Source organism: Pogoniulus pusillus, chromosome Z, assembly GCF_015220805.1.
Source record: "Pogoniulus pusillus isolate bPogPus1 chromosome Z, bPogPus1.pri, whole genome shotgun sequence".
In the NCBI taxonomy this organism is placed as follows: Eukaryota; Metazoa; Chordata; class Aves; order Piciformes; family Lybiidae; genus Pogoniulus; species Pogoniulus pusillus.
In genome coordinates this window covers 10,837,129-10,849,694 of record NC_087309.1, presented here as the reverse complement: position 1 = coordinate 10,849,694, position 12,566 = coordinate 10,837,129, and the positions used below count along the sequence as shown (strand labels likewise).

General features: G+C 47.5%; 1 protein-coding gene across 1 annotated transcript in view; it reads right to left on the bottom strand.

Moving 5' to 3' along the window:
- Window positions 1-3,532: 3,532 nt before the first annotated feature.
- ADAMTS12 (ADAM metallopeptidase with thrombospondin type 1 motif 12) overlaps window positions 3,533-12,566 on the bottom strand; it is a 257,252-nt gene continuing 248,218 nt past the window's right edge. The window contains exon 24 of the mRNA XM_064176516.1: window positions 3,533-3,768. Within this exon, the coding sequence (XP_064032586.1) occupies window positions 3,533-3,768 (236 nt within the window). The remainder of the gene's footprint in view (window positions 3,769-12,566) is intronic.

Here is a 12,566-nt window from a genome sequence, read left to right as displayed (position 1 = left end):
TGTTTCACAGGAGATAACTCAGTCTATTAATGTAGAATCATAGAATCAATCAGGTTGGAAGATACCTCCAAGACCATCCAGTCCAACCTGTCCCCCAGCCCTAGCCAGTCAACTAGACCATGGCACTAAGTGCCTCATCCAGTCTCTTCTTGAAGACCCTCAGGGACGGTGCCTCCACCACCTCCCTGGGCAGCCCATTCCAATGCAGATCACTCTCTCTGGCAAGAACTTCCTCCTAACACCCAGCCTATACTTCTCCCGGCACAACTTGAGACTGTGTCCCCTTGTTCTGTTGCTGGTTGCCTGACAGAAGAGACGAACCCCCACCTGGCTACAATGTCCCTTCAGGTAGTTGTAGACAGTAATAAGATCACCCCTGAGCCTCCTCTTCTCCAGGCTAAACACCCCCAGCTCCCTCAGCCTCTCCTCATAGGGTTTGTGCTCCAGGCCCCTCACCAGCTTTGTTGCCTTTCTCTGGACATGTTCCAGCACCTCAACATCTCTCTTGAATTGAGGGGCCCAGAACTGGACACAGTACTCAAGGTGTGGCCTGTATATTTTACTATCCTCTGTTTGTCTTTTTCCCCTGACCTTTTTTAATGATCTCTTTTGTGTTGGATGTCAACCATGAAAATACCTCAGTGGCAAGGATGCCTCTGAAATAGAAAAGATACTTCCTAAGCTTTGTCCTTCCTTGGAATTCCATCTTATGAATGTGCTCACACTGGAAACATAAAATACCAGAAGACATCAGACATAAACAATGCCATTTATTGAAGCTTGAAACAAGTAAATCATCATAGTTTGCTTTTTAAACCTCAAAATGTTAGAACAATACACTTTCTCTTTTCTTTTTTTCTCCTGAGCAACCTGTTGAAGCTGATGTGTCTCAGGCTAATACAATAAAATGATATTAGGCCTCTGCACTTAATAGTCTATCCTGTTTTGAGAATAGTGACCATCTGAGCCAGGACAGTAAATCTACCTTTACTTTAACAAAACAGTTATGCAGTAAGAAATAAATCTTGTTAAATGGACGGGAGAGATGACTGCACAGATTATTAGCATAGAGGAGACAGCTGGCTGATGAGTGTAGGTAAAATACACCAGTGGCACTGCTCTATTAAAACAGTTCATGTTGTTGTCACAGGTTATTTTTTTTCCCTAGAGGTTTAAGCTCAGCAACAGTGATGATTGTGCTTCCCTGGATAGAAAAAATATTTTGATTAATGCCTGTAATATAATTTATTCACTTACATCCATTTTAAATGAAATTACAGCTCCCTGAAATATACAGTGAAGTCAGAAATGGTTTTACTCCACACCAGCCCTAAGAAGCACTGGAAGGGACAATCCTCCCAAGCACTTTTCCTCCCACCTCTGCTGTATCTACTCAGTCAGCTCTGTTCTCATTACCCCTCATAACTGATGGCCCATTTCTCCTAGCCTGTGTGGATAAAACATTGCAGATGCCTCTGAGGACAGAAGAGTCTGACTCTGAAATTAATCTAAACTCAACCTGCCCAAATGCTAGAAGATGCTGCTGGGAACATCAGAAGCCTTGCCACTGGCCACCAGTCAAGGCTGTTTGGCTGCCAGAGGACTGCCTTGGATGTAGCAGGACAGGTTCTGGTCTACACAATACAGCCTGAGGCCAAGCCATGTCCAAATGCTTCCTTAACCAATGGGAAATCTCTGCTCCTTCACATGATTCAGCTGCTCATATTTTTATTGCTCAAGGATCAGTAGACATTCAGGACCTTGGAAGAACATAAGCACATTATGAAACTTAAAAAAGAATAATGTCTGGTATTGGCCAGCAACACCATGGACATGTAACATTTTAAGAGTATGTGCACACATGCTATATATATGCTATATATATATATATATATATATATATATATATATATATATATACATGCATGCACGTGCACCATTTTAAGCCATCCCCCATGTGGTATACTAGCACCATGTTTTTGACAGTGGATTTTAAGTTTTTATCAGCACCTATAACTGAGGCTATATTGCCACCACAGAGGTGAATAAACCTAACCTTACGTGCTGCACATCCTGAACTACCAGAGACTTCAAGAGAAGTGAGCAGCCAAGTGACTTTAAACAAAGGTTACAAACCTGTGAAAAAGGGCAATCAGACTTGTGGCCATCCTTAGGTTAATACATTATAGTCAGGCCCAAATACTTCTATTAGCTTTCATAAAGCTCTGTCTAGAGATAGGACTTTTGCTAGTAATAGATCTGTAACTACAGTGACACTTGGATTCACAGCTGTGTGTCTCACTCCGCACTGTGTAAGATGTGACATTTCCTTGTATTACCATCTCAAGTTCTCACATAGCTAGGAAGTAAGTCTGAGATTTTCAAAGAATCAAGATGTTCAAACTGTACTCAATTTCAAAGCATTCTAAACGTCAGGATCTGTCCAGCTATTCTGAAAACACCCAGCTTTGCTTCAAAGCCCAGTCTGGTCTCCTTGAAGTTTGCCCTGCCACATTCTTCAGGAGCTAACAGATACACTATTTGGCTCCTGTTCTTCTAATGTCTGAGGCCTAGAGCTATACAGATGCTCTGAGTCTGGTACTCCTGTCCCAGGTGCTTTCACTATCACTATGACCAAGGATTTACTCTGGGGGGAAAAGTTTGCTGTGATTGAGGTGACAGGAGTATTTTTTGTGGCTATGGGCTTAGATTCTACTAGTAGATACTGGATTAAACAACAGCTCTATCGTCTTTGAATATGGCTGTAAATTACAATCCATGCAAACAGCTTCACTTTCGTGGCACCAAGAAATGCAGCTCAAAAGGTATTTGGGAAATTAAAAGCCTGCCTTTGGTGGGGTTTTCAGGTGACTTGCAATAGAAGAAAAGTGGCCAGGAGTGGCAATTGCTGCAGAATCCTCTAGCAGTTCAGCCAAGCAGCGAGTGAACATCTTTTCTTTTGAAAACACACAGCGTTTGTGTTTGGCCTGCATATTGTAATCAGTTGTCACAAAACCCTGCCTTTACATTTCTCTAGTAAGAAAACAATTCAGAGAAATGCTGCCACTTCATCTTGATTCCTAAAAGTAGTCAAAAGTGGGTGAACACAGAGGGGCCCATGGGGCAGCGCAGGTCTGTGTCCACTGCCCCATGGGCTACCTTCACTCAGCACTCTGGAGTAAGCAGTGCTGCTGTTTCAAGTAGGTGTTGGAAAAGAGACGAAGAAGGAACAACTAAAGCATTCACTTGAAAAAAAACAATTGATTCTTGCAAGCTTGTTTCTAGCCTCTATGTGTGCTTAGGAAGTACTAACTGCTGGTACATTGCAAATTTTGTTACAGATTTCAGGCTATGACAGGAAAAGAATCTGAAGCAGTATATTAGGACTGGTAACTCTAATGTGTTTTCCCAGTTTTGATCACAGATTTTTCATTTACTTTCAATGGTCCAGGAAAAAAAAAAAACAACAAAGCAGAAGGAACATAAAACCTGTAAATAGAAGCCCTACTCAAAGCGGCTAGGTAAGAAACAACTAGTGATGAACAGCTTGGTTGTTGTTTTCTTGGTTCTGAGGTGATTTTCTTCTAGATTTGGTGTAATTTTGTTGTTTGAGACCCCGTTGACCCCAGTATCTTGCTTTGTTACGGATTTGTGGATGACTACACGTGAAGCAGCACTGAGTTTGTATTGACGGCAGCAGGCACTTGCCAATGCCTTTCAGCCTCTGGCAGAAGTGAACTGACAGTTGGTCTTTGCTGCAGGGCAGCCCTGTGGTGGAGAAGATGAGAAGAATTAGCTGTATTTTGATGATAAATTATCTGTATGCCTAGAATTTGAAACTGCTTTATGCCTGTTAAGGTTCTTATTTATGATACCTTTTCCTTCTTTTGTGTTTTGGGTCAGCATGATCTCCATGAAAATTTAGGACTTCTAAGTGAACAGGTCTCACTAAACTTCACATGATCTTCTGTCTTGGATAAAAAACAGTGCTCTTGTATTACTGCCCAGTAAGATGATCTGAGTTTTTCACTTTAACATTTCTGCCTCTGGGAACTGCCAGAGAAAGTCTAGCAACAACTATTTTTGAGTCTGGTACTTTTGCTTCCTTGTAATAATGCTCTTAAGACAAGCTCACAGTGTGCTACAAAGCCGTGCAGAGCTGGCAGACAAGGAACCTGCAACTACATGTTGAGCTTGACTAGGCTTCAATTTCCACAGCAAAAGAGTAAGCCAGGGACTGGTACTGCACGTATTACGGTGCTGATGGGTCTTCAGTAGCATTAATAAACTGACACATCAGATTTAGTCAGATATTACCACATGGGGGTGTGTTATAAATTATGCAACATTAATAATTGATATTAATTTTGATACGCAGGTGAAGATTGTTAATAACTATGAAAATTGTTTAGTAACATTAAATCTCACCAGAAGACTTATTTCCAATGTTCAGAACACACGGTTTGGATACTTACACACACAGGGAACAGGCAAACCTAGGACACTTTAAGAAATAACTAGCAAATGAATCATCATAGAATCAGCCAGGTTGGAAGAGACCTCCAAGATCATCCAGTCCAACCTAGCACCCAGCCCTAGCCAGTCAACTAGACCATGGCACTAAGTGCCTCAGCCAGGCTTTTCTTGAACACCTCCAGGGACAGTGACTCCACCACCTCCCTGGGCAGCCCATTCCAATGCCAGTCACTCTCTCTGGCAAGAACTTCCTCCTAACACCCAGCCTAGACCTCCCCTGGCACAACCTGAGACTGTGTCCCTGATAGAAACTAGTTACAGAATTTCTTAGAGAGAGGCTTTTCAAGACACCCAAAGCTTGAAGGGAACTCTGTCGGTGTCTTGAAAGTCATTGCAAGCAAAGCAGAGCATAATGTGGCAGGGCAGAGCAGGCAAAGCAAAGGCAAATGCAAAAGCAAAAAAAACCCAAACATGTGGCAGAAGCCTACTTATTGTTTTGCCCAAAAGTAATGGGCCACTTGGCCACACAAATTCACGAATCAGAAAGGCATTTTGCCAGACTTGACCATATTAGGTGAAGTCAGGAGCTTGCTTTCCTTTATTTGGGAGTAACAAGTCTGGGAAAGTCTTGGACCCTCAAGGTGGGTGTCTCCAAGCCTTTTGTCTTCTCCCTGTGCTCTACATCCCACCCCACACACACTGTGACAGAGGGAAGGGAACCATAGGATCATGCCTGGACAGCCCAGGACATGTATCTTTCACAAGAGAGTACCACATGCAGGTCCTCAGCTATAAGAAGAGGGTTACAGTGATTCTCTCCACTTCTTCATTCTGGAGACAGTTGCACCTTGTGGGACACTGAATTCACAGTACCAAACCAGTATTCGGGTTTACTAAAAGTCAGATTTTTCATATAATACCTGTCCCATGTCACTTGCTTGCACTCCCAGTTCAGAAGCTGCAGTTGTCATAGGGATATTCCTCTTAAGAAAAGGCATCTCTTTTGTGGTGGTTTGGCCCAGGTCCCCTTCTTAAGTGCCATAGAGTTCCCCAGGAGGACCAGAGAGGTCTAGGGGGTGGACTCCAGAAATTTTAGGTTTTGTTATTCAATCCCATAATCTTGCTATCACTGTGGACAACAGTGTGTGCTATCACTGAGTGGGCAACAGAGCCAAACCTCTCTCTTTTCTCTCCCTTCCTTTGGCTCTCTAGAGGGAGTCTTATCTGGTAACCATGGGGGAGTAACCTGCCTGTGGCCTCTAAGGCTGCAGTGAATTTCTTGCTTTTCAATCAGACTTGCTTCAGCCTAACAAGAGACAATGGGGGGAGGGGGGAGAAGAAAGCAAGCACTGGGGTTTGGTGGTGTAGCTTGGCTGGGGGATGGTTTTGGGGGAATCCTCACATATCCTGTATCTGTATTAGGTGTTAAGGATTCCTGTATTCCATATATTTTTCCTGTACATTTTAAAATATATTTTTCTGTATTCCTCTCCAATTCAGCAAAAGCATTTTTATTTTGCTGCCTTTGGGAGTAAAATAAATTATTTCTGCCCACTCTCTAAATTCATAACAGCTTTGGACTCATTTCATGTTCTTTCACAGCCCTCAGAGGACCCTCTGAGTTACCTAAACCAGGTCAATACAGGAAGATTCATTCACTTAGTTGTGACATCATAGTCCTGGAGTCCTGTACCCCTAAATTCCTCTCCTGCCCGGACTTCGGGGGGAAAGGGGGAAAGCCGCCTGGTTTCCCCCCCGCCTCGCCTGCCCTGCAGCCGTGAAGGGGGCGGGGACTGCCCCGTGAAGGGGGGGAGGACTGCCCCGTGAGTTCCCGCGCTGGAGCCAGGCTGGGATTGGCCGTGCGCTTTCGCGCCTAAGGTGTGGTAACTCTGCCCTTTGTCTAGCGAAGGTTATAAATATTGGGGGTCTTCCCGCCTTTGGGGTTCCCGCTTTGGATTTTGCGTGTGTCTGGATGTATGTCTCTGCCTGAGTTCGCCCACTCCCCTGTGCCTGGACTGCAGAGAGACCAAGGATTTGCTTTACTGTTAGGCACACACCTTTGTCTGCCTAACGACCCTTAACGACCCTTAACGACTCCTGCAGCCGCTGGAGGAGGAAGACAGACCGCACGAGCCAGCCTGAGTGAGTTATTTGGCTTAGCTTAATTTAGTAAGAAACCACTATTAATTAATAGCTGAGTCCTTTTCCAAAAACTGACTTCCAAATATATATAGTCAGATTATTAATGGTATCCTTGTAGATTTCTCATGCAACTCAACCTGTTTATCAAACGAAATTAATCTTTGTATATATAGTTGTGGGGGCGGGTTTTGTAAAAATAAAAAATATCTATTTTTGATAAATTCTCGACTCGGCCACGAATTATTACTGCCCTCCGCAACATTATGGCGCAGTGTATGCAGGGTAGTTCAATCATAGAATTTCTACAAGAAAAGGGATGCCTAATCACAGGACTTGATTTAATTTGGGCTCAGAAAAATTGTAAAAATCCGGAGAAAATCCTGGAGAAACTAGCTCAGCGCTCAGACCCTGTGATTCCTGAGTCTCCAACGGAGCATTTCTCTGTTGTTCTGGGGTCAGTCGTGACCCAGACTCTGGCCGAATTTGAAAATTATGAAAAAAGAATTCAGGCCTTGGAAAAGGATTTATTAGCAGAAAAAGCTAAAAGCCAAAGTATCTGGGAAAGCATGCTGGCGCAGACAAAGAGCCTGACCGTGGCACTGACTGCCCAGATGAAAGAAAGGCTTGTAACGCCTGCAGACACTACCTCTTCGGTCTCCGTGTCTGAATTTGAATGGAGTGATTCGCGGGAATCAGGGAGAAAGGCAGAGAATGCCCCGAGGGGCTCTTCGGGGGAGAGGAGTTCCCCGAAACCAGGCACAAAAGACTCTGCTAGAGACTCAGAGAATTCCTCTGCACATGCCTCTGCGCAGCAGAAAGCCTCAAAGCCATGCAGAAAGCGCAGGTCCCGACCGGACTTCCCCGTGGCTAGCGGTGAAGAGAGCTCCGGTGAGGAGGGCGCCGCGGTGCAGAAGCACGTGCTGCCGGTAATAAGGACTGAGTCCGTGAAGGGCAGGAAAGGCGCTGCAGGGACCACCGTGATCAAAAAACAGTTCACAGACGCACAGCTCAGTGACTTACAAGTCAAATATGCGAGAGATCCTGGGGACTCAGTCACTGACTATGTGTATCGAGTGTCCCGAGCCGGTGGGGACCGTGTCCTTCTAGACTCGCAGGAAGCTGCTGGAGACTGGGGGGACGATGTGTTCCTGACACGTGAACCCGAGGGGACACACAGCCTCACCGCTCGGATAGCCTACTGGGCAAGCAGTGTCCACCCAGCCTACCGGGGGGAGCCGACGGAACTAAAGGTCACCAGCTCCTCTGAGCTCATCACTGCTCTCCGCAGACTTGCCTGTGTCCAGGCTATATATGATAAGGGACATTATGATTGCCCGTTTTATGCCCCTGTGGACCCGGAGAGACTGCACCCTATTATGAAGGGTTTGCCAGCAACTCTGCAAATCCAAGTAATGAAGAATGTTGAAAAAATTGAACGTGTGCTTGGAAAAAATGCAGAGAATGATGATGCTAAAGAGCATGTAATGACTTGGGCTGAACTGTTAACCGACTTGAATGCCCACGGGCTGCAGTTTGGGTTTGGGTCTCCTGAAGGAAAAGGGGCTGGGGAGAGACAGTCTCGTGCTTCTCCCCCAGAAAATCCCAGGACTCTGCGCAGGCAGGTCCGGCCAGTGCAGGACTGCCCCCCCAGGGGGACGGGTCTTGCAGGCTTCTTGCCAAGGGGAAGGAGCAGAGACCAACAGAGTGACTGGAGACCCAGAGAAAAGAACAGTTGGTATAGACAAGCCCTGACTTTAGGGGTACCAAAATCTGTTTTAAGGCAGCTGGCAGATTGGCAGCTGAAGGATCTAGTGCGGTGCCTTCAGCAATCGGCTGCAAAATCCAGAGGCTGCCGCGAGAAGCCCAGGGCCAGCGGCAGCAGCACGCCCAGACGCGGCAGCCCCCCCGCGACTGTTTCAGCTGCTTCTCCGGGCAGGAAGGTTAACTCTTCCTTGCCTTCCCGGCAGGAGTCAAAAAACTAAATGAGGCGGTGACTGCGTCAGGCCTCTGTCACCGCTTTGTAAACATCTGTCAATGGTCTGACAACGATGAGCCCTTTATCCTAATCCCGACTGGACCCAGTAGAGCAGCCGTAAAATTCCTAATTGACACAGGTGCTCAAATTAGTGTTTTAAACTTAGAATTGGCAAAGAGCCTGGGGATACATCCATCCCGTAAAAGGATAAGAATACAAGGTGTTACAGGGGCACCTGATAGCTGCTACCTAGCTAAAACAAGGGTGTGGCTCCCAGGGGACAAACGCAGCACCTTGGTGGAAGTTGCCTTAAGCCCCTACCCGGGGAATATATTGGGTTTTGATGTGCTGGCTGGCAAGAGGTGGCACCTTCCAAACGGCTCTCTTTGGAGCTTCGGTGCCTACGGGGTGGAGTCAAGGAAGGTGAGAACAGCCCATGTAAACACCTTGCAGTTGGCTCCAGCGTTACCTCAAGCTGGCATCACCTATGCATCTCAATATCCCTTACCTGCAGCAGCCAGGCAAGGCATCTCTGAGGTGATTGCCGACTTGGAGAGGAGACAGATAATCTGTAGGACTCACTCTCCATATAATTCCCCGGTCTGGCCCGTTAAAAAACCGGATGGGCGCTGGAGACTAACAATAGATTATAGGAAGCTGAATGCTAATACTCCTCCCCTCGCAGCAGCAGTGCCTAGCCTAACCTCAGTGGTCACAGCCATTCAGGCTGCATCCCACTCGTGGATGGCTGCCCTGGACATCCGGGATATGTTTTTCATGATTCCCCTGAGAGAGGAGGATAAGCCTCAGTTTGCTTTTACCTGGCAGGGGATTCAGTACACCTTTAATCGTTTACCCCAGGGGTACAAGCACTCTCCTACCATTGCCCACAATGCACTGGCAGTGCTTCTGGACACTATCAAGGTCCCAGAAGGCGTTGTCATTTATCAATATATAGATGACATATTAGTGGGTGGGGACAACAAAGACCAGGTGGGCTCCGTAGCAAAAGCCATCTGGGAACTGCTGACCCAGAATGGGTTAGACATCCCCTCTGCCAAGTGCCAAGGCCCAGGACAGGAAATCAAATTCCTTGGGGCCTGGTGGATAGCAGGAGCAGTGGCAGTGCCTGCTGACACCCTGGAGGAAATTGAAAAGGGCCAAATCCCCGGGAACAAAAAGGAACTGCAGAAGTTATTGGGAACCCTTGGATATTGGAGGAAGCATATTCCCGGCTTCTCGGTGATTGCCAGGCCACTGTATGATCTGCTGAAAAAGCACAGGGCCTGGGATTGGACAGCAAAACACGGTGAGAGCCTTAAAACCCTTAAGGACGAGTTAAAGGCCTACCAGAAACTGGGCCCACTACACCCACAGGACCCCTTAAGGGCAGAATGGGGCTTCTCTGAACATGCTTCCTATTGTGGAATCTATCAGAAGGGACCTAAAGGCCCCACTAGAGCCCTGTTGTTTTCCTCTACAGCGTTCAAGGACACTGAGAAGAGGTATTCTGAATGGGAAAAGGGGCTCCTTTCCCTTACAAGGGCTGTTAAGGAGGCAGAGAAGCTTCGCACCACACAGGATATTGTGGTGCAAGGACCTTTCCTCCTGCTTAAACCAATTCTCAAGGGATCCCCTCCACCAGAGGAGATAGCCCAAAAATCCACTGTAAGGAAGTGGTATGCCTACTTAGAGGGAATTGCCCAGCTCATGCCTCTAAGAGAGGGCCCGGCCAAGGTGTCCAAACTTCAGCAGCCAGTAAATCCAGATACAACTTTACTGGGGCAGCCCTATAAGCCATCTCCAATAGACGTAGCTCCAGAGATAACCACAGACTCTGACACTGAGGGAGTGTGGTTCACCGATGCCTCTTCCCAGAGAGCGGGCTCACAGTGGCATTACAAAGCAGCAGCTTTAGAAATCAGTACAGGCAGGACTGTTACTGAGGAGGGTGAAGGCAGTGCTCAAGTGGGTGAACTGCGGGCCCTCATGTTAGCTGTAGAAAATGGTGCCAAAGCCATCTACACAGACTCCTATGCCACCTTTAAGGGAGCTACGGAGTGGATTTGCCAATGGGAGGCAAATCAATGGGAGATTGGCAGCACCAAGGTCTGGAGAGCTGGAGATTGGCAGAGACTGCTGGAGATAGGCCGGTCGAGACCCATCAAGGTGGGGTGGGTCAAAGGGCACTCTAAGAAGGAAACCCCTGCTGCAAAATGGAATCAGCAGGCTGACTACCTGGCACGTATCCATGTAGTGGGCAGTGGGGAAAAGGATTGGGAGAGATTAGCTGAATGGTTGCACCTTAAAAGGGGACATTCAGGCAAAGCTGATCTCTACTATGAGTGCAGGTCTCGGGGATGGCCAGTCTCACTCTCAACATGTGAGACCATTGTTTCAGCCTGTCCACAATGCCAGATAAGGCTGAAGGCCAACCACCCAAACCTTGCACCAGCCCAGCATATCCGCCAGGACAAAAGTCTCTGGAACACCTGGCAGGTGGATTATGTGGGACCCCTCAAGCCATCGCATGGAAAAAAATACATACTGGTTGGCGTAGAAGTGGTCTCTGGTCTAACCATGGCCACTGCCACCAGTGCAGCCTCGAGAGCTCAAACCGTTGAGACTCTCAAACACTGGTTCGGCATCTTGCCAATGCCTGAGTGCATCCAGAGCGACAATGGATCGCACTTCACTGCAACCTCAGTGCAAGACTGGGCACGTAGTGAAGGGGTGAAATGGGTGTTTCATACCCCGTATTACCCCCAGGCAAATGGCATTGTCGAGAGGGCAAATGGCCTGATAAAAAGACATGCAAATGTGTCTAAGGGTGGCTGGGACTCGCGTTTGGCCCAAGCAGTCTTTACAGTCAATAATCGTTGGGGAAGCTATGGAAGCCCCAAGATTAAGGCCTTTTGCCCAGCTGAGCCAGTAGTGGACAGTGACCTTGTGCCAGGGGGAATTAAGGATAAATCCTTGTCCCAGATGCAAGTGGGCCAACCTGTGCTTGTCAGGCTACCCTCTATAGGGGTGGTGCCAATGACACTGGGTAAACCCAGAGGCTTATATGCCTGGGAAGCCCTGGATGCAAATGGAAAAGGCCACCGGATCAGTACACGGTGGATCGTCCCCAATTATTAATTGTCAAGCCTGGCCTTTATAGGCCGAGCCAGGTTTTGTCTCCTTACAGGTTAAGGTCGAGGCAGAGGACCAGTTCCTGACCACCTGACCAGCACCTGGGAAAAGGAGAACCAGCTACACAAGAGATGGAGTCATATCACCGGGGTGGCCAGTGGATGATGGCATCCGGACCCACGGACTGTGACCTCCAGCCATGGACTCAGAGCATCTAAGGCTCTGCCATGAACTTGGTTGCTCTACCAGGAACAGAGCAATCTTCAAATGGACTGTGTAGCTTTATTAATACTGTTTGGGCTATTGTTAAGCCTTGTTAAGTATTGTTAAATATTGTTGGGGCGATTAATGTGTTATATATTGTTAATGTTGGAAAAGGCTAAGCCATATATATATATTAATAGGTTCCTAAATTGAAGGGGGATCACCTGTCACTAAAGTTCTAGACAAAGATGCTCATTACCACCGGGGTGGGATGTCCTGGAGTCCTGTACCCCTAAATTCCTCTCCTGCCCGGACTTCGGGGGGAAAGGGGGAAAGCCGCCTGGTTTCCCCCCCCCTTGCCTGCCCTGCAGCCGTGAAGGGGGCGGGGACTGCCCCGTGAAGGGGGGGAGGACTGCCCCGTGAGTTCCCGGCTGGAGCCAGGCTGGGATTGGCCGTGCGCTTTCGCGCCTAAGGTGTGGTAACTCTGCCCTTTGTCTAGCGAAGGTTATAAATATTGGGGGTCTTCCCGCCTTTGGGGTTCCCGCTTTGGATTTTGCCTGTGCCTGGATGTATGTCTCTGCCTGAGTTCGCCCACTCCCCTGTGCCTGGACTGCAGAGAGACCAAGGATTTGCT